At 42.0% G+C, this 23,109-nt stretch overlaps 1 protein-coding gene across 1 annotated transcript in view; it reads right to left on the bottom strand.

The window, feature by feature from the left end:
• Positions 1–23,109, bottom strand: part of LOC117362891 (guanylate cyclase soluble subunit beta-2-like) — a 79,675-nt gene that overhangs the window by 21,925 nt on the left and 34,641 nt on the right. Inside the window, exons 6-8 of the mRNA XM_033949979.1 lie at positions 17,387–17,583; positions 10,597–10,729; positions 3,804–3,907 (exon numbers count right to left, since the gene is read on the bottom strand). Of these exons, the coding sequence (XP_033805870.1) occupies positions 3,804–3,907; positions 10,597–10,729; positions 17,387–17,583 (434 nt within the window). The remainder of the gene's footprint in view (positions 1–3,803; positions 3,908–10,596; positions 10,730–17,386; positions 17,584–23,109) is intronic.

Genomic DNA, 23,109 nt, shown 5'->3' with positions numbered 1-23,109 from the left:
CCATATCTCAAAAAAGATATAGCGGAACTAGAAAAGGTTCAAAGAGCGACCAGGATGATAAAGGGGATGGACTTCATCTCATATGAGGAAAGACTAAAGAGGTTAGGACTCTACAGCTTGAGAAAGAGACAGCTGAGGGGATATATGATTGAACTCTACAAAATCTTGAGTGGTGTAGAATGGGTACAAGTGAATCAATTTTTTACACCATCAGGGAAATACTTTTAAAAGCAATAGAAGGAAATATTTTTTCACTCAGTTAATAGTTAAGCTCTGGAACATGTTACCAGAGGATGTGGTAACAGCAGTTAATATAGCTAGTTTTAAAAAAGGTTTGGATATGTTCTTGGAGGAAAAGTCCATAGTCTGCTATTGAGACAGACATAGGAGAAGCTACTGCTTGCCCTGGGACCGACAGCATGGAATGTTGCTACTATTTGGATTTTGGCCACAGTGGAAACAGGATACAGAGCTAGATGGACCATTAGTCTAACCCAGTATGGCTATTCTTATGTTCTTATGTACTTCTGTTATAATTAAACATGTGTATTGTTCTACAAGATGAACACAGTACTGTACAAACAAGATGCAATTCTTGCTCTTTGGCAAAAATTAGGTGCCAATAATAATAAAGGACAAATACTATGTTCAATACAACCAATAAACTAGACTGTGTCTGTGTCAAGTTTTGTGCTAGATAGACCAGTGAGCTATAGCACTAATTAACAAACTTGCTTCAAAATCCCGGAGGATATTACTCAAACCAGAGCACAAAGCTCAGTGAAGTGTTCCATGTACTATCATTGGCCATCGGGGACAGAGCAGAGAGAAAAAAACTCCCATACACTATAGGGAGAAAAATATCCAACCAAAAATATCCCATTCAAATCAAAAGCTTTTACTGGCCATTTAACACAAACCTGGAAGGCAAAAAGAGTAAAGTCACTTATCTACCAAACAGTCTTGAGGCTCACAGAGTTCCAGAAGTGATCCCGATCAACAGTCCAGAAGTGAAGTGTAACTAAACTTCTTTCCAAATCAATCAACACATGTTATTCAACTCACGCTGGTGCATGGAGAACTCGGAGCCATTTTCACTATCTTTCCCCAAAGATTTTTCACTTACAGGAGGAATGTGTGGTGCGGTGGTTGGAGCTACAGCCTCAGCACCCTGGGGTTGTGGGTTCAAACCCCGCGCTGCTCCTGGTGACCCTGGGCAAGTCACTCAGGCCCAAATTCTGTGACCGGTGCCTAATGTTAGGCACCTATTTTGGAGGCGCCCAATTAGATAAGCGCCTACCTAAATTGAACAACAAACTCAATTAAGCTTTTTAATCAGCAATAATTGAAACTTAAGCGCCTATCAAGAAAGAGTAATTCTGTAACAAGGTGCCTATAAAAATTTAGACGGCCTTCAAAAAACAAAATAGGCGCTATGCATGTTAGGCATGGGCGTGGCTTCGTGTTAGGCGCCTTGTTACAGAATCGCTGCTCTTAAGCATGCTTAAGCGCTAACATGGCCGCCCTCATTTTAGTTGTGCTTAGAGCTGGCCTATTTATTGGGCGCCTCCAAAATAGTTGTCACTCAGTGTGATTCACTAAACAGCACCCAATTTTACTTGAATTGCGCTGAACGGTTTTGGCGCCTAACTTTTGGGCGCTTCTTATAGAATTTGCCCCTCAGTCCTTCACAGATAGGGAAAATGCTGGAGTACCTGATTGTAAAACTACTTAGATAACCTTGATAGGCGGTATATAAACAACTAAATAAACTTAAACCTAAACTCTCTCAACAAGAGACCCTTCAGGGCCTTGTTTCGTGGGTCGCTGCGTCAGGAGAATATCCCTCAAGCCTTTACACTGCTCTTGTTAGCGGGATCACTTCTGGAACTCTGTGAGCCTCAAGACTGCTCGGCATATAAGTGACTTTACTCTTTATGCCTTCCAGTTTTGTGTTAAATGGCCAGTAGAAAAATTAGGTGCCAACATTTATACCTGGTTTTGGTGGGTGTAAATGCTGGCGCCTACACTTAAGCGCAGAATCCACATTTTACCCTTTGCTGAATATTATCCTTAGCATGGATATTTCCAGCATCTAACTTTGAGCTTCATTTAGTTAATCCAACCCTAACTGTAAGGGAAGATGCCAGGAACACTCCTAACAATTAATGCAAAGGCTGTGCAGTTACCACATGGCAATTTTGCCACATAATACATGTTAACTACAACAAGAAGGGCAGGATTAACCAATAGGCCCAGTAGGCATCTGCCTAGGGCCTGAAATGGTCAGAGGAGCCCGATGAAGGAGGGCATCAACATTGTTTTTTCCAAATGGTGATGGGCCCCTCCAGCATCGATCGGCAATGTGGGCCCCCCCGATCGGCAACACGGCCAACCCCCCCCCCCCCCCGATCAGCAACGCGGCTCCCCCACGACGGAAAGTAAGACAAGCAAGCAATGTGGATATGAAAGGCAATGGGAACTGTAATTTTGCAAGCGGTGCTGCTTGCCCAAAGCTTCCCTCTGACGCAGCCTGAATGCATGATGGGGTGGGGCGGGGCAGGGGGCCCAGTGTACTTGTGTGCCTAGGGGCCCTCGACAAATTAATCCTGCCCTGACAACAAGCTAATGTACTTTAGCGAAAGGGGTCTACATGTTTTGAAAATCCATTCTTAAATAATAATGTATCGAGTTGCACAAGAATATCACCCTTATTTTGACTCCCTGAAACCTGGTATTGATCCATTTAACCCAAGCAAGGCACAGCACTGACTTACATCTGGGAATACCACCACAAAAGGCTAATATGAAAAGCCAGATGTATATGTATCTGGTTGACAGCTGTGTAAGCCTATATTTTTATTCACAGGAGCCCAAAGGGCCTTGTTAGTCAGAGTTTATTTCTGTAATGAATCCATCTCACTGCAACTTTAAGGACAAGAAGATGATGGCTGTTGATCAGAACCTGAGAAGCATGTTTTATATATAAATATTTAAAAATAAATAGAAAATGTGTGTATTCTATATATATATATATACACACACAAAATAAATTTTATTTAAAAATAAGTAAATAAATGTGTGTATGTATATATATATATATATATACACACACACACATACACATACAAAATAGATTTTATTTAAAAATAAATAAATATATGTGTGTAATCTACTTTGTATGTATATATATATACATACATACACACATTTATTTACAAATGTGTGTATGTATGTAAATGTATACAGAACCAACAAACAACAGTGGAGGTTTGAGAACAATGGTGTACAATTTTATTCAACAAATCATAGTCTTGTGCGATGGCTCACCAGCAAATTACAGTTGTTTGTTGGTTCTGATTGTGTGGGTGGAGGTTTCTCTCCTGGTTTTTACTTTGACTTTACATATATATATATATATATATATATATATACGTATATATATGTATATGTATATATATGTATGTTTATGTATATATGTATATGTATATATACATATACATATATATATATATATATATATATACACACACACACACACTCACACACATACCCCCTTTTCCAAAGCTGCAGAAGTGGTTTTTAGCGCAGGCCGGCGCACTGAATGCTCTACGCTGCTCCTGACACTCATAGAGTTCCTATGAGCCTCAGGAGCAGCGCAGAGCATTCAGCGTGCCAGCCTGTGTTAAAAACTGCTTCCGCAGTTTTGGAAAAGGGAGGGGTATTTATTTTTAAAGCCTATTTTTGTTAACCTGTGCAGTAACAGCTAATAATTTTAAACAGAATGATTTGCAGGATCTTACTTCTTTATCAAACACAATGTGGAAGGGGAAAGCATTACAGAATACTCTCTCTTCTACCCACAGCCGCTGGGGATATACAGGTTCAAAGGAATGCAGCAAGCTCCCTGCAGGGGAGAAAGATCTCTGGTAACCACTTCAGTATCAAGGAAAAAAAAAGAGGAAGACTAGCTTATTTAAAATTCCATGCAGAGAAAATAAATAGCTATAGAATAAAGTCAATTTCACAGGCAATTTAGATAATCACAGTTTTAAAGCACATGATTAATGGTCGTGCGTGCAGGCTGATTCATAGTCACCCAAGTGAAGCTAATCCGAATGAGATCATACTGCGGTGCTGAGCTCTTCTGAAAATGAGCTCATACTTCTGAGCAGCTCCAATAACTCCTGTACTTGAAGCCTACAGAAGGGGGAGGGGAACAGTGGGGGCCTCTGGTGGCTCCTCAGTTCAGAACATGGATTGGTTTATAACTTTCTTTTTATCTTGAGGCAAAGAGGCCCCTGACACTTAGCACTCAGATAGGGTTGTGTAAATGAACATGGAATGGGCTTCCTCCTAGCAAAGACTGAACTCTTGAGATCAATCATGGCACTACTTTCTTCCATAATTCTCAGTTTCGGCAGAAAATCTCTAGGACTGTACACATGGTTGACTTTCATTTGGAAATAGATTACATCCCCCCTGCCCCCCCCCAAAAAAAAAAAAGGCTTGTAAAACTCTTCAGAAATCAGAGGGTGGGAGCATCTGATTTTAATAAATTTCTTTGTACTTTTGCATTACAAGTCGCGAGAATTTTTCCAGATTTAGATACATATAAAGCTTTGACTTCCAAAACATAAAGTGTAAATGAAATTTTCCTAGTTTTTCACAAATCTGCCCAGGAAAGCATGCTCATTTACTTGGTTCCCCTGCATATATTGGTCCCACATACGCACCAAGGCATGTTTGTGAAAATGGAGAAAACATTCGGCACAAAACCTGCCTACTCTCCCAGTTCATTTCTACCACATACTGCAACAGCTTGAACACACTACGGGTAAGTCCGTAAAGTGGGTGCTAATATTTCTGTACCTATTACACAAATAAATGATTAGAATATAGAAACATGATGGCAGATAAAGGCCAAATGGCCCATCAGAGTCTGTCCATTCGCAGATAAAGGCTACTGCGGATAGGCAGACTAAATGGGCCATTTGGCCTTTATCTGCCATCATGTTTCTGTGTTTCTATCTCTATGTTTCTATGTTTCTATCTATTCCTTAACATATCATCAAAAGAAAAAAGGAGATTACAACTGATTCAAAACACCGCAATAAAGTTAATATATAATGCAAAAAAGTACGATCATGTTTCTCCACTGTTGAAAGATTCTCACTGGCTGCCTATTAGCCATAGAATCACATTTAAAATAATGTTACTCATCTTCAAAACTTTAGCTTGTGAAGAACCCCAATTTATATCTAGACTCTTGATACCCTATAATACTCAACGTTCACTTCGTTCCTCTAACCAAAATCTTCTCTCAGTTCCTTCCTTGAAGATTATTGGTACTAGAAGGGCAGATATTTTTTCAGTGACAGTTCCCCTATGGTGGAATGCCCTTCCCCAATATATTCGTGATGAAAAAGATGTTTTAATATTTAAAAAATTTTTAAAATCTTATCTATTTAGAGATGCCTTCAATGTTTAAAGCAGATTATGTTTTTTTTAATAGCTGAGATTTTTATGTACCCTTACCTATTGTTTTTTCCCACTTTTCTATTTTAAACGAAAAATGTAACTTTTAATTTCTCCATCCCAACTACTTGTTTGTTTTAGTCAAATGTTTATTGTTAATTTGTGAACCTCTTTTAACTTACTATATATTGTAATGTACATCGCTTAGTGATTTCAATAGGCGATAAATCAAATTCTGTTAATAAACTTGATAAACTTGATTCCTCTCTCCCACGTGCCTATCTCATGCCTTCTTGAATTCAGACACAGTCTCTGTCTCCACCACTTCTTCTGGGAGACTGTTCCACGCATCTACCGCCTTAGATTACTCCGGAGCCATCACCTCTTAACTTCATGCTATGCCCTCTCATTCCAGAGCTTCCTTTCAAATGAAAGAGACTCGACTCGTGCGCATTTACGCCATGTAGGTATTTAAATGTCTCTATCAATTCTCTTCTCTCCCGCCTTTCCTCCAAAATATACATATCGAGATCTTTTAGTCTGTCCCCTTATGCCTTATGACAAAGACCACACACCATTTTAGTAGCCTTCCTCTGGACCGACTCCATCCTTTTTATATCTTTTTGAAGGTGTGGCCTCCAGAATTATACACAATATTCTAAATGAAGTCTCACCAGTCTTATATAGGTGCATGCATATATGTGCACATTCATGCATAAATGCAATTGTATTCTGTCAATATGCGCATTTCATACATAGCATGTACTTCACAGATGGGTATACACATAGGCAGAATATGAGTAGAGTAGGAGCAGGATTTATATAGACGCATGTAACTGATATAACACTATAAATTGTGCATGTGTCTCTGGCATTTAGTCAGTGCTTAACACTGTCTCTATGGCTGGCATAAGTGCCCACGACTAATAGCATATGCATGTACGAGGGTAAATCAAAAAGTAAAGGCAGAATGCATTTAACTGCTTTAATAGAAGTAACATATCACTTTTTCAAATAGTCCCCATGCAAGACGAGCCAGGTAAGCACTTTTTCCTTTACTTCATCATGCTTTGTCTTTCGCTCTCCGGGATAAAACCTACGCCTTCCAAGCCGCCAAACTAAACCCTTGGCTAGCCCAAATGGTCCTCAAGGCCCACAACTACCTCGACTTCAGAAAATTACTCAAAACTCACCTATTCTGAGACCAAGACCCTTAATGCCCCTTTCCAATCCTCTTCCCCCCCCTTCTGACCCTCGCCCCACCCCCGTTCTCCCTCCTCTTCCCATTACTTCTCTCCTTGCTGTTCGCAACTCTACGATCAATTTAATATGTAATCACCTGTAAATACTCTCTCCTTGCTGTCTGCTACTCTATGATCAATTTGATATGTAACCACTTTAATCTCTGTTTAACTAATGTGAACCGCCTAGAACTCTTCAGGGTATGGCGGTATACAAAAATAAAGTTATTATTATTATTATTATTATTCATTGAAGGTGACAATTCTCTCCAGAATATTCGGATCTTCTTCATACCATCTCAGGACCTGGGTTGCAATTCCACATGCTGTTGCTTGTGCATATCAGTAAGTAGTTTGGGAACCCATCGTGCACAGACTTTCCTGTATCCCAAGTCATCATACATTATGGCAAATGCAGATCCATAGCTGGTATCCAAATTTGCAGCCAATTGAGACATCGTTATCTGTCTTCTCTAATCAAGGCATCTGCTCTGTCAATGTGTTCTTGTGTCCGTGATAAGTTGTCTTGTATCTCTTCCGTGGTCGCTCCTCCTCCACCCTTAAGCTGCCCAGTTCCCACTCCCTAATTCAGCAAGCAATAGCACGCAAATTGGCATACACTGTCATGCACCACGATAATAGTTACCGTGCTTATATAGTAACACTGCACACTCATTTATTTCAGTCAAATTTCTGCCCCGTCTTCCCAGAGGAACCCAGAACGGGTTACAAATTTACATACATTTCTTTGCGAAAATATTTATAGTCATTTGTTGTTATCAGCGTGTACCGATTGGTTTGCGAGCCCTTTGCGACCCGATTTCCCTCCTGCAGTATTCACTAACCTGTTTTGCGATCCGATTACGATCCGCGCATGCAAATGAGGGGAACTGCATGCAAAGTAGGCAGGGACGCGATTCACTAAACAAATTTGCCGATTCGAGTGTGCTGGCTGATCAACCCAAAAAGCGACTGTTGAGGACCAGTCGCTGAAGCCCTTTCCAACTGCCTTCTGCCGCCCTGCTCTCAGCCCTGTCAGCCCCGATCTCCTGCTTCCCTGATCTGCCTGCCCCAACTGTAGCTGCCCTGATCGCCTGCCTGCCCCAAGCTGCCTGCCTTCCCCCAACTCTTCCACCCTTCCCTGCAGTGTAAGTCCCTGGTTTTAAACCGCAGGCTTTAAGCGGGTTAAAACCATGGGCTGTAAAAAAAGTTTTTTTTTAAAAAAAAGTGCCAGGCCGGAGGTCCAGCGCATGCGCAGACCATCTAAAGATGGTCTGTGCATGTGCAGGGATCACTATAGAGCGATCCGTGCCAGCAGATGGGGGTGTTCCTCCGATCGCCCCCATCTGCATATTTGTCTTTACTGAATTCGTTGGACCTGCCCGGATCGGGCAGGTTAGTGAATCTGACCCAATGTAAGGAAAGGGATTGGGACTCATATACTGCTTTTTTGGAGTTTTATAACCACATTCAAAGTAGTTCACATAAAGGTACTGCAAGTATTTTCCCTATCTGTCCTGGTAGGCTCACAATCTATCTAATGTACCTGGGGCAGTGGAGGATTAAACGACTTGCCCAGAGTCACAAGGAGCAGCATGGGGTTTGAACCCACAACTTCAGGGTGCTTAGGCTATAGCTCTAACCACTACACCACACTCTCTTCCAATTCTAGGAGCATCAGTCACTGATTTTACATGGTCGTTCACAAAACTGCTTGCAAAACTGCAGAATTGTTGATGTTTAGAGTAGAGAATGACATGGTGGCGGTTTACCCGCGGCCACCGCATTTTAGCCGCGGGTCACCCGCCGAAAACGAGGAAGAAAACTAGCAGTCGCTGCGGCGACGGGGACAAGGCCATTCACCGCCCGCGGGGCGGTGAATGGTCTTGTCCCCCGCAGTGAGGCATGAAGGATCGCGCGGTCCCCGCAGCTCACACCCGCCCGCCCAATCGATTCCAGTGTCCAGCCAGCTCTCTTCCCTCTCCTCACCCCAGTCCGCAGATCCTCCTCCTCGGCGACCCGCACGCTACCAGAGAGCCGCGCACACCCGCCGCTGCTGAGCCTCGATCTTCTGCTCTGACGCAACCGGAAACAGGAAGTTGCAGCAGAGCAGAAGATCGAACACTGAGCAGCCGCACGTGTGCGGCTCCCTGGGAAAGCGCGCAGGTTGCCGAAAAAGAAAACCCACAAACCAAGGTGAGGAGAAGGGAGAGAACCGGCCAAACACCAGGATCGACCGGGCAGGCAGGTAGTGGCCGCGGGGACGGTGACGGGGCGGTGAATGGGATGGCAGTGGCGGTGACGGGGCGGTGAAAGGGATGGCGGTGACGGTGACGGGGCGGTGAAGGGATCGGCGGTGACGGGGCGGTGCAGAGGATGGTGGGCCGGTGACGGGGCGGTGACGGGGACAGATTTTTTCCCCGTGTCATTCTCTAGTTTAGAGCTTGTTGCTCACACAAAAAAAATGTTTTAGAACTTGTCACTCACACGAAAAATAAATTTGCACACACCCAGCCAATCCTTCGAGGGAGCACTAGTCAGGGGCATTTCTAGGAGTTAGGCACACAGGTTTAGAATACGAGCAGCTACATCCCTAACTACCAAAAGTTTGACATGAGCACTTACACCAGACATGAAACTGTGGGACATAAGCTAGTAGTTTTTTAGTGGCAGTTACAAGAGATTTTTCAATAAATTGCTCGGTTTTCAGGCAGGTAAAATGAACTTATGGTTAAGTACCATTATCTAGAGAAAGAACAAACCAGGGGAAAACAAAACCACAGACACAAATACAAAGAAACCAAAAATGGAATTGTCCAGATCAGAATGATGTGCACTAAAAAAGTGTCCTCCAACTCATCTGATAATGTGAAGATCTTTATTCCTCCAATGTCATAATGGTACATTCAAACAACTCTATGACTCAATGACTCGACATGTACATGTTTCGGCCAACAGGCCTGCCTCAGGAGTCTCAAGAATCACAAATGATGACATGCGAAAGAATGCTACCACTCACATAGATTTGACCAAAGTTCCAATAAGGAATCTTTTGGCTTATAAATGCAACTGTAGCCGACTGGTACCGAACATCTCGCTGCTGGTCAAATCTATGTGAGTGGTAGCATTCTTTTGCATATCATCATTCGTGATTCTTGAGACTCCTGAGGCAGGCCTGTTGGCCGAAACATGTACATGTCGAGTCATTTAGTTACAGAGTCGTTTGAATGTACCATTGTGACATTGGAGGAATAAAGATCTTCACATTATCAGATGAGTTGGAGGACACTTTTTTAGTGCACATCATTCTGATATGGACAATTCCATATATGTCATATATGTCCTTTAGGAAACTACTAAAAACTGATTTATTTGATAAATTTGTAAACTGATGTTTTAAAATTCTGATTGGTAAATGCATATTGTTTTCATAGCTTGCATATTTTAGTGGATTTTAATGTACTTTTAGTAAATTGTATTTTATGCATTGATTGTATAATTTTTACTATATGTGAACCGCCCAGAACTGTGTGGTAGGGCGATATATAAAAATAAAATTATTATTATTATTTTAGAATTTGCGCTTAGTGCGCAGCATCCTGATACCTAAAGGCTCCTTTTATGAAGGTGCGCTAGGGCCTTAACGCGCGGAATAATACGCGCTAAATTGCCGCGGGCGCTAGCCACTACCGCCTCCTTTTGAGCAGGCAGTAGATTTTGGGCTAGCGTGCACTAATCCAGTGCATGCAATAAAACCACTAGCGCAACCTTCGTAAAAGGAGCCCTAAATTTTGGCACTCTTTCTTGAATCTACCCCTACCTGCTTAATACACTTTAGTAAAAGGGCTCCCGAGATGAATAAATGAAGCACACTCACCTTTTCCAAATTTGACAACATTTCTCACAATATCCCAGTAGGATTTCTTTAGTACTTGGTCAGGAGGCAAACTGGAACATTTTTCAGACATTTTATGAACAGTTGTATCCAGCTCCTGTGGTGAGAAATGTGACTAAGAATATAAAAATCCAATATTTTATATTTAATTAGTTAGAATTCATTCTGTAGGTATAACTCTCTTCAGGACTCTTGGAAGTTTATTTAAGGCTTTCTAGAAAGGGTGTATTTAATGGGTTCCCAAATGTTTTAATATTATATAAGGTTATACTTTGGCTAAACATAGCCACTGTTTGGACAGGAGTTCATTTGCTCATTTCCCCCTCCTTTACAAAACCACCATAGCGGTTTTCAGTGCAAGCTGGCAAGCTAAATACTCTGCACTGCTCCCGATGCTCATAGGAACTCTATGAGTGTTGGGAACAGCGCAGGACCTGCACTAAAAAGGGGCTTTTTTCATTCAATCAGAAAAATAAGGAACAAAAAAAAAATGGAAAATCACTTGACTAAGGGCTCCTTTTATGAAGGCACGCTAGCGTTTTTAGCGCACGCACCCAATTAGCCGAAAAACTACTGCCTGCTCAAAAGGAGGCGGTAGCAGCTAGTGGGTGTGGCATTTTAACTCATCCTATTCCGCGCATTAAGGCCCTAATGCTCCTTCGTAAAAGGAGCCCTAAATGTATAGCCCTTGATGGAGTCTGCCCCAACTATGTTGGTTGGGCTGAGAACTTTTCAGCAGCTTCTGGTAGCGCTAAAATGCTGACATTTCCCACCAGGGCTGAAATTAATATATGAACCCCAATCGGGATCAGGCAAAATGAAACCATAAAGAAATGTTTTAAAACTCAAGAAAAGACCCAAAATATTAATTAGAGCAGTGGTTCCCAACCCTGTCCTGGAGGAACACCAGGCCAATTGGGTTTTCAGGCTAGCCCTAATGAATATGCATGAAGCAAATTTGCATGCCTATCACTTCCATCATATGCAAATCTCTCTCATGCATATTCATTAGGGCTAGCCTGAAAACCCGATTGGCCTGGTGTTCCTCCAGGACAGGGTTAGGAATCACTGAATTAGAGGGCTTAAGAATGAAAGATGGATATGGTAAGAGAAGGGTTGAGCAGTTTGAAATATGGCATGTAAGAACACCTTGGAAATTCTGCGTTCTTTATAAATACACCGCTCCAATCATTAACATTTTTTTTTTTGGTCAGGATGACAGCCATCAATTGTCCAGGGCAGTACTTGGAGAGACCTCCCAGGAAAGAGACTTGGGAGTTCTGATTGACAAGTCGATGAAGCCGTTCGTGCAATGTGCGGCGGCGGCGAAAAGGGCAAACAGAATGCTAGGAATGATTAAGAAGGGGATCACGAACAGATCGGAGAAGGTTATCATGCCGCTGTACCAGGCCATGGTGCGCCCTCACCTGGAGTACTGTGTCCAGCACTGGTCGCCGTACATGAAGAAGGACACGGTATTATTCGAATGGGTCCAGTGACTAAAATGGTTAAGGGGTTGGAGAAGTTGCCATACAGTGAGAGATTGGAGAAACTCGACCTCTTCTCCCTAGAAAATAGGAGACTGAGAGGGGACATGATCGAAACTTTCAAAATACTGGTTGTTCACCATAGAAACATAGAAACATAGAAGATGATGACAGAAAAGGGCTACAGCCCATCAAGTCTGCCCATTCTGTTTACCCACCACCTGTCTATACCCTAATGACCCAATTTCCTTATCTCGACCCTTATAGGGATCCCACATGGGTATCCCATTTATTCTTAAAGTCTGGCACGCTTTCTGCCTTGATCACCTGCACTGGAAGCTTGTTCCAATGATCAACCACTCTCTCTGTGAAGAAATACTTTCTGGTGTCGCCATGAAATTTTCCGCCCCTGAGTTTGAGCGGGTGCCCTCTTGTGGCCGAGGGTCCCTTGAGAAAGAAAATATCACCTTCCACTTCGACACGTCCCCGTGAGGTACTTAAATGTTTTGATCATGTCTCCCCTCTCCCTACGTTCCTCGAGAGTGTAGAGCTGCAATTTGTTCAGTCTCTCTTCGTACGAGAGACCCTTGAGCCCCGAGATCATCCTGATGGCCGTCCGCTGAACCGATTCAATTCTGCGCACATCTTTACTGTAATGTGGTCTCCAGAATTGCACACAGTACTCAAGATGAGATCTCACCATGGCCCTGTACAACGGCATTATGACTTCAGGCTTTCGGCTGACGAAACTTCTATTGATACAACCCAATATCTGCCTTGCCTTAGATGAAGCCTTCTCCACTTGATTGGCAGTTTTCATGTCTGCACTGATGATTACTCCTAAATCTCGTTCTGCTGAAGTCCTAGTTAAAGTTTCTCCGTTCAAGAAGTATGTCCTGCATGGATTTCTGCTTCCAAGGTGCAAGGTAGAGAGAACGAGAGGGCACTCTCTAAAGTTAAAAGGAGATAGATTCCGTACAAACGTAAGGAAGTTCTTCTTCACCCAGAGAGTGGTAGAAAACTGGAACATTCTTGTGGAGGCTTTTATAGGGGAAAACACACTCCAGGGATTCAAGACAGTTGGACAAGTTCCTGCTAAACTGGAACATACGCAGGTGAGGCTGGACTCATTTAGAGCACTGGTCTTTAACCTGGGGGCCACCGCGTGAGCGGACTGCTGGGCACAATGGACCACTGGCCTGACCCAGCAGCGGTAATTCTTATGTTCTTATGTGTCTCTATAAGCACAAACAATTTGCCTTTTGTCTGCTGTCTTTGCAAATCCAGAGTCTGTCACACAACAGATGTGCTGCTCATTCATTTGCAAGGATCAGTGCTTCATTATAAGCCAAGCGCCATGTTAAGTTTGAGCAGAAGCAATCCGATTTGCCAGAGTACCACGGGTGTTACCCTGATCTCCTACTGCTTGTTGAAACACAAAAATATGCAAATATAATTGCATAACAATAAGCCCCACTGACCAAGGATTATTTGTTCGGCTGATAAGTGGTATTAGCCTCTGGCTCTCTAAGTGTGCTAATTGTCCTTAACTACTACTAAATGCTTTCCCCAGTGGGGATTACTGCTTAATTATTACTTAATGATTACATCTAATCCCTTTGGAGAGATCAAGCATTAGTTGTTTAATGAATGCTTTACTGTATATTGATAGGGGAGATTTTAAAAGCCCATAGATAGAAAAGAGGCACATGAAAGTGGAAGACCAGTGAGCATTCAACAGAAAACGTGCCAGACTGTATACATGTTAAAAAAAATATGTGTTGAGGGTATGTCTCTAAAACAGGGGTCTCCAAACTTTTTGGGCCAAGGGCCACATTGAATCTTTCAGATCACTGATAGAGGTGAGGAGTAAAACTAAGTATTTCAGATGTTTCTGAGGCTCCAGGGCCATAGTTTGGTCATCCTTGGCATAAAGAGGTAGCAGTTCAATATTCCCCTCCCATTCCCCCTTCCTCTCCCTTTGTGGTCTACTACCAGTCCTTGCCATGTGCTTGAACATTTTTCTCTCTCTCTTTCCTCTATTCCACTTACTCTGCATCTCCCCTTTCTATCTTCTACTATTTACTACTACTATTTAACACTTCCATAGCGCTGAAGGGCGTATGCTACACTGTATATTTTGACATTAAATAGATGGTCCCTTCTCAGAAGAGCTTACAATCTAACTTGGACAGACAGACATGACATATAGGGTCGGGGATGCAGAACCCACTCACTTTGTGGTCCAACATCTATCTATCTCTCTCTCTCTCTCTTCATGGTTCAGCATATCTGATCCTATGGTTCATCATCTCTCCTTCTCTCTTCCCTCCATCCAACATCTACCCTTTCTACCCTCCAACTTTGTGGTCTAGCATCTCTCCCTCTCTCTTCTTTTCCTTTCCCCATGGTTCGGCATCTCCCATCCTATGGTTCATCATCTCTCTCTCTTCCCTCCATTCCACTCCCCCTACAGCTACCCCTTCTACCCTCCAACTTTGTGGTCTAGTATCTCTCTCTCCCTCTCTCTTCTTTCCCTTTCCCCATGGTTCAACATCTCTCCCCCTCTCTTCCCTTCTCCTTATCCCCATGATTTAGCATATCTTCTCTCCTTCTTGCCACCCCACAGCAATAGGAGCAGAAATTGAAGAAATACCATCTTTAATTGGTGTACTAAAAGCTATTATAAAAAGAAATTGGAATGTGAGGAAATTGGAAGGCACTGATTGCTCTAAGGGATCATGGGTGAGAGTACCAGGGAGCATTGATACTTTCCCTAAGGCACTGGGGCAGTGGAAGTCACCAGGGACGCTGATAACTTCTCTAAGGAATCAGGAAGGGGGATTCCAACTAGCAGAGGTGGGGACATATTTTAATAGTACAGGCTAGCCCTTTAAAAGACAGATGGCCTGATTTGGGACCCTCTATCATAGTTAAACTAGACCTGCTGTGTACCTCCTTGAATGAATCTCTTCAAAAAGGTGGTTATTTAATAAAGCCCAATTAATCAATATATAATATATTTATTTGAAGGATTTATATTCCGCAATATCAGTAGGTTTCTAGGTGAATTACAACTCTACATACATAATTTAAGATGAGATACAACATAATTTTCAGGGGTAACAAATACAGGGTGGGGTTATCAGGGATCTCAAAGTCCCTCCTCGAGGGCCGCAATCCAGTCGGGTTTTCAGGATTTCCGCAATAAATATGCAAATAGATTTCATGCATAGTCATTGGAGAAATCCTGAAAACCCGACTGGATTGCGGCCCTCAAGGAGGGACTTTGAGACCCCTGGTTTAGATGTATAGGTGTATAATCATGTTAGAGACAAAACAAGGTGCATTTATACATTTAGCTAAATAACATTAGCTCTCAGGTTCAGGTAGGTACTTACTTCTTATGTACGATTTTCAGTTAACTCCTGTTAACTGCATCGAACTTCACGCTGAATTGCGGTATATAAGAACATAAGAATTGCCGCTGCTGGGTCAGACCAGTGGTCCATCATGCCCAGCAGTCTGCTCACGTGGCAGCCCTTTGGTCAAAGACCAGCACCCTAACCGAGACTAGCCCTAACAGCGCACGTTCTTGTTCAGCAGGAACTTGTCTAACTTTGTCTTGAATCCCTGGAGGGTGTTATGTTATGTAATATGCTCCTGTCTTGGGATATTATGAATTCTCTTGGTTACAATATTTTGGGCAGATTGCAGAGCTTTTAGGTGTTTTTGGGAACTCCTATTAGTAAAGCATCGCAGTAGTCAAAGTGAGGTATGACAGTGCTTTGGAGAACAAGTCTCCTCAGATAATATTTATTTATTAAGTTGTTTATATACCACCTATCAATGGAGGTTGTCTAAGCTGTTTATATTCATGTACTCAAGTTATTTTTTCCTATCTGTCCCTGCAGGCTCACAAACCATCTAACATACCTGCGGCAATGGAGAATTAAGTGACTTACCATAGTAACATAGTAACATAGTAGATGACGGCAGATAAAGACCCGAATGGTCCATCCAGTCTGCCCAACCTGATTCAATTTAAAAATTTTTTTTTTTTCCTTCTTAGCTATTTCTGGGCGAGAATCCAAAGCTTTACCCGGTACTGTGTTTGGGTTCCAACTGCCGAAATCTCTGTTAAGACTTACTCCAGCCCATCTACACCCTCCCAGCCATTGAAGCCCTCCCCTGCCCATCCTCCTCCAAACGGCCATGCACAGACACAGACCAATGGTCACAAGAGCAGCACAGAGCTCCCTGGTACCCCCACCCCTGATCCCTTACAGCAATTATCAGTGCCTTCCAATCTTCTCACATTCCAGTTTTTAATCACGTGGGCTATACGTGGTCTATAAATACTAAAATAAAAAATTATTTATTTTTATAATAGCTTATGGTACAGATAGTCTTTCATCTTTAGAACAGGGTCAAGGATTACTCCAAGTGATTTCAATTATTTAGACAGTTGGATCTCAATATTGTCTACTTTGAGGAAGGAAATGCAGCATTGTTGTGGCTGCTCAATAGCATTAATTTTGTTTTCTCCATGTTGATCCAATTTCTCTGGAGCCATTGATTTACTGTATCTAGTGTCGAGGTTATAAAATTAGTAGTTTCTGAGTAGGGTTGTTTGACTCAGAAGATGTGTAGTATGTCATCAGCATAGATATGATAGTACACCACAGCTCATATAGGACTTTGCCGAGAGATTGAAGATGTTAAACAGAGTTGCTGGTAGCGCGTAGCCTCGAGGAACTATGTGATACATTCTCATTACCTAAGAATATCTGTCCATTCTGTGCCACAAAGTGCTTCATGTCATGGGAAATTATGAATTATATAGTGTTGCTGGAAACGGGAGAGTGCATTATTCCTGACTGCAGCGATGCAAAATAAATTTACCACAGGCTTCACTAACCCACAGTACTCAGGTACCATGAGTTAGTGAGTTCAGTGGTAAAATAAGGCACAGGTTTACATAGACACTCAACTTGCTTCTAGACAGAGTGAGCGTACTTGATCTATTCCAGTGTTATAAAACAGTGATCAGATTACATCATACTGTCTATATCAAGGGTCCCCAAAGTCCCTCCTTGAGGGCCGAATCCAGTCGGGTTTTCAGGATTTCCCCAATGAATATGCATTGAAAGCAGTGCATGCACATAGATCTCATGCATATTCATTGGGGAAATCCTGAAAACCCGACTAGATTCGGCCCTCAAGGAGGGACTTTGGGGACCCCTGATCTATATTCACATTCTTATTATATCTGACCATGGTACCTCAGTTTGTTTTTGCTGGATGGCAGCCTGTGACCCTGTTTTCTCATTTGTTGTTTTCTCTGGTTGTCGAAACTTCTGCACAACAAGAAAAACGACATGTTCTTTCTTCCCCGTCCTCTCCTCTTCTTCGCTCTGGTTGAGGATCTCCATAGTCACATCACTGTCAAAGAAATCCTTTGCCACAGACTCTATTATACCTGTGTCAACAAAAATGTCAGTGCATCTCAGCGTTAAAAAAAAGGCAAAAATAGCAATGCCTTCCATTATGGATGTCTTCCATGATGGATTCTTTAAATTTACATTGATGATTCTAATAATGTTGTTCTCATTTTAATTTCAGAAATCATTAATGGAATTTCCCCTATTTGTTTTGAAGATTCTAACAATGTTGTTCTCATTTCGGTATATTCCAACTTAGGGCTCCTTTTACAAAGGTGCGCTAGCGGTTTTAGCACGCACTTAGCGTGCACTAAAATGCCACACACGCTAGCCGCTACCACCTCCTTTTAAACAGGCGGTAATTTTTCAGCTAGTGCGCGCTTAAAAGGAGGTGGTAATGGCTAGCGTGCGCGGCATTTTCGCGCATGCGCTAAAACCGCTAGTGCACCTTTGTAAAAGGAGCCCTTAATGTTTTTCTTTTATGTAAAGAATTAATTATTGTAAACCGAGTCGAAACCTAAAGGTTGGATGGGATTGGATTAAAAAAATAAGGGGCAGGTTTAAGGATTGGGGTGAAAAAAAGCAAAAAGCCTACAAGTCAGTTTTTGCACAATTTTTCAATACCTGAATTTCTTACAACTTATGGAAGAAAAAGGAATTCACAGACAAAAACAAAACCTTGCATAAAGTGCAATTTCATAAAGCATTTTCCACATAGTAACATAGTAAATGATGGCAGATGTCAACCTGTATGGTCCATCCAGTCTTCCCAACAAGGCAGCCAGAGTTGTACCAGCTGCTCCATGCTTGTTACACCCTCTATGCCTTTTTGAAGTTCATTTAAGCTTTGTTTCAATTCCATCTTCTTTCTATGTAGGGATCATCTCTGTTTGTCTAATTAATTTTTTTATGTCCAATAATTTTTATTAATTATAGTATAAAAAAATTAATAAAGTGAACCATACATATGTTCGAATTACAGAGAGCATAACGTCATTACATATGTAAAGCAAAGTAAAACAAAGAAAATTAAGAAAAAACTGTAATATCATTGGCAATATTCTGAAAAGTACCAAAGCGGTACCGTGAAAAATGCAGTAAGGATGAACACTAGAGCCGAGGAAAGGTGACTGTATAGATATCAAGCGGTTCCCATGTTTTGATAAAAGAAGACATTGCATTAATTCGTTCAGCAGCCACTCGCTCATATTTTGCAGTTAGGCAAGCCATGTTCCAGCAGGTAATATATTCCACCCTGGATGTGTCCTTCCAGTGTTGTAGGATGACTTTGTTCCCACCACCTCCCTTGGGAGGGTATTCCAGACATCCACTACTCTCTCTGTGAAAAAATATTTCCTGCACAGGTAACCCACTCTGACAAATTATATTAGACACTGTGGTATATAGGCCACTAGCATAAATCACACACTTTAAACAAAACAAGCCTCAGAGCTAGAGACACACTAGAGCCCCTGTAATACTCGGCTACACAGCTGACCTGCTCTAATCATCGGCTCCTCTTACAGCCAGCAAACAGCCAGGAAAAAACTCCACCAGGAGAAAAAAACCGTGGTGTAGCTGGTTGTAGAGTCTTACTAAGCATACAGCACTATATTTCCCAGTGTCTAAAATTGTGGTAACACAAAAAACATACATGTAACAAAGCACACACACAGACAAGCCAAGTACTTGGCTGCACATTAATGGGACGTGTATGTTTTTTGTATTACCACACTTTTAGACACTGAGGAATATAGTGCTGTATGCTTAGGAAGACTCTGGTGGAGGAGTTTTTTCCTGGGTGTTTGCTGGCTGTAAGAGGAGCCGATGATTAAAGCAGGTCAGCTGTGTAGCCAAGTATTACAGGGGCTCTGGCGTTTTTCGCCATACCTCTAGCTCTGAGGCTTATTTTGTTTAAAGTGTGTGATTTATGCTAGTGGCCTAAATACCACAGTATCTAATATAATTTGTCAGAGTGGGTTACCTGTGCATTAAATTTAAATTGACAAAAGTTACCTTGTGAGTTTTGCAAAAAATATTTCCTGCTATTATTCCTAAGTCTAGCACAACAAAGAAAAATGGGGAGACCCAATGATCCACAATGAAAACAACCCACCGATGAAAACAAAAGCAAAAACTGTGGATACAGATGTTCTGGAGATAATTTATTAAATACTGACATATAAAACCATGAAAATTCAATTTAAAAAGTACAATGATAAAAAATACAGTGATAAAAATCCAACCGGACCCTACACGATCCATGTTTCGGCGAACACGCCTTCCTCAGGGGTCCAATGGTTTACAAACTCACATTTAAAGAATTGGGCTGAAAACTGTCTATTGTCTTTAAACATGTGAGCAAAGAACACCGCAGACAAGCTGAAGTAGCAAAAAAATGCTTTATATGTGAGGTTGCAAACCATTGGACCCCTGAGGAAGGCGTGTTCGCCGAAACATGAATCCGGTTGGATTTTTATCATAGTACTTTTTATCATTGTACTTTTTTAATTGAATTTTCATGGTTTTATATGTCAGTGTTTAATAAATTATCTCCAGAACATCTGTATAGCCCCCATAAAAACACGTAGAATCAGAACCCCAAACCAAGAGGGATGGTTTGACTCAGAGCTACAATTGCTAAAAAAGGACCTTAGAAAATTAGAAAGAATTTGGATTAAATCTGGAACCCAGGAGCACAGAGTAGCTTGGAGACTCAAACTAAAAAACTACAAAAACCTCATCACGGAAAAACGAAAAAATTTCTACGCCCACAAAATCGGAAATGTCACAAACAACAGTAGCAACCTCTTTAAACTGGTCAACGACCTCTACAACCTAGAGACACTCACCGAAAACCACGATGACGAATCTTCATTAACCGCTAACACCCTAGCAGACTTCTTCAACTCTAAGACACAGAAACTAAGATCATCATTAACTTCCCCCCCAAACCCCCACGGGGATTTCCCTATCCTGCCGGACACAGACAGGACTACACGAGACCCAGGGTCCAGAACGGACCTAAGCTGGAATCAATTCACTACCATCGACTGGCATACCTTCAACAAATACTTTAACAAATACACCAACTCCTTCTGCAGACTGGATACCTGCCCCCCACACGTCCTGAAAACTGCACCGATCCACTTCAAAGCCAGTATGCTGGCATGGACAAACCACCTTCTATCCACAGGAAGCTTTCCAGCAGAACAGGGCCATATTTCGATAACCCCTATCATAAAAAACACAAAAGAACCACCCAATTCACCGTCTAATTACAGACCAATTGCAAGTATCCCACTATTTACCAAAATAACTGAAGGGGTGGTAAATACCGAGCTAACCACATATCTGGAAAAATTCAACATCCTAAACGAAAATCAATCAGGTTTCCGCTCTGACCACAGTACCGAAACCATCATAGCCTCTCTTCTAGACAATTTACACACACTCTTCAGCCAGGGCTCCAGCGCATTGATCGTGCAACTCGACCTGAGCAGTGCTTTCGACTTAGTCAACCACAACATTCTTTTAGACTGCCTTGCACTCATCGGCATCTCCGGCCATGTCCTCAACTGGTTCCAGGGATTCCTAAGAAACAGATCATACCGAGTATTCAAAAATGACTCCTTTTCATACAGCTGGGATAACTCCTGTGGTGTTCCGCAGGGCTCCCCCCTGTCCCCCACCCTGTTCAATGTCTACCTTGCCTCCCTGGGTAATCTTCTGCAGAGCCACAAACTCAAATTCTTCATCTACGCAGATGACATCACTATAGTCATCCCGCTATCCAGCTTCACACCAGAATTCCTCACCTCCCTCTCAAATACACTCAACCAGATAGAACTCTGGATGCAATCCTACAGACTGAAACTAAACCCCGACAAAACAAAATTTTTCCTTGCTAGCCCCAAAGACAAAATATTAGACACCACAATTCAAGTAAAAGGATCGACCTTTCCCCTCGAACAAACCCTAAAAATACTAGGAGTCACACTGGACAAACACCTAACCCTGGAGAAGCACACCGACAATACAGTCAGGAAAAGCTTCTCGGCGCACTGGAAATTACGCACCATAAAAAAATATTTTGACGACACGTCATTCCGCCTTCTAGTCCAATCCTCCATTCTTAGCATACTAGACTATTGTAATATCATTTACCTGAGCTCCACGAAGAAAAACACCAGAAGACTTAGAATGATCCAAAACACCGCTGTCCGCCTTATATTCGGCTTGAAAAAATGGGACCATGTTACCCCTTTCTACCACAAACTTCATTGGCTGCCATTGGAATCCAGAGTACTATTTAAATTCGCTTGTTTCTGCTACAAAACAGTATTCGGCCTAACCCCAAACTACATCAACCCACACTTCATCCTGAATAACAGAAACAAGAACCCCCGCAGAATCCAGTTATTTGCTTTCCCCTCCCTAAAACTCTGTCACTCCAACAAATTCTTCGACAAAACCCTCGCCTTCCAGGCTGCCAAGCTAAACCCATGGATAGCCCAATTAATCCTCGAGGCTCCAACCTACCTCAGCTTTAGAAAACTACTCAAAACACACCTCTTCCAAAGCCACGACACTTAATGGCCCCCCTCCTCATAGATCCCCCCTCCCCCCCTCTATCTCGCCCCTCCTCCCCCGACCCACCTTTTCCTTCTCCCCAATCTTATCTTCTTCCCCTGCCTGCATCCCTGCTCATTTCAACACCTAACTCCACGCAACTCTGTTCAACTATTACTCAACTGCATGTAACTATGTTTAATTAATGTGAACCGCATGTAACGATGCACGTAATCTATACTTAATTTATATAAATCTGTTCAACCAACTCCTAACTGCATGTAATCCATGTTTAACCTATGTGAACCGCCTAGAACTCTCTGGGTATGGCGGTATACAAGAATAAAGTTATTATTATTATTATTATTTATCCACAGTTTATGTTTTTGTTATTATTCCTAAGTCTACCACCCTGAAACCTCAATTCACATCCTCTAGTTCTACTACGTCTCCTTCTCTGAGAAATATCTATTTTGCATTAATACTTTTCAAGTATTTACATATCTGTATCATTTCTCCTCTGTCCCTCCTTTCTTCTAGGGCAGGAGTTCTCAACCAAATCCTCGAAATGCACCTAGCCAGTCAGGTTTTCAGGATAGCCATAATGAATATGCATGAGATAAATTTGCATGCTCTACCTCCATTGTATGCAAATTTGTTTTAGGCATATTCATTGTGGATAGAAGAAAACCCAGAAAGGCAATCCAACTGTGGATGGAAAGGAAAGGTACAACCTGGTCAAGAGACACTAGGAAAGTCAAGCATATGACAGAGAATGACCCGTATGACAATGATGGTTTGTTGACAACGAGAGGCCTAATTCGGCCATATGTTAGCAACTGCCTGCTTTAAAAATTAGCTGTAGTTTTGTTGCTATTCAGTTTGGAAGACTTAAAGAAGAATTCCTGGATGAAAGTAAGTAGGACATGTAAGTTCTTTCTCACTACATCAAACACCATTCTAACATCTAGTGGCTGTTCTAATGCAAGTAT

This window comes from Geotrypetes seraphini, chromosome 6 (assembly GCF_902459505.1).
Source record: "Geotrypetes seraphini chromosome 6, aGeoSer1.1, whole genome shotgun sequence".
Classification (NCBI taxonomy): domain Eukaryota; kingdom Metazoa; phylum Chordata; class Amphibia; order Gymnophiona; family Dermophiidae; genus Geotrypetes; species Geotrypetes seraphini.
The sequence above is the reverse complement of the archived record's forward strand: the minus strand, read 5'-3'. Positions and strand labels throughout refer to the sequence as shown.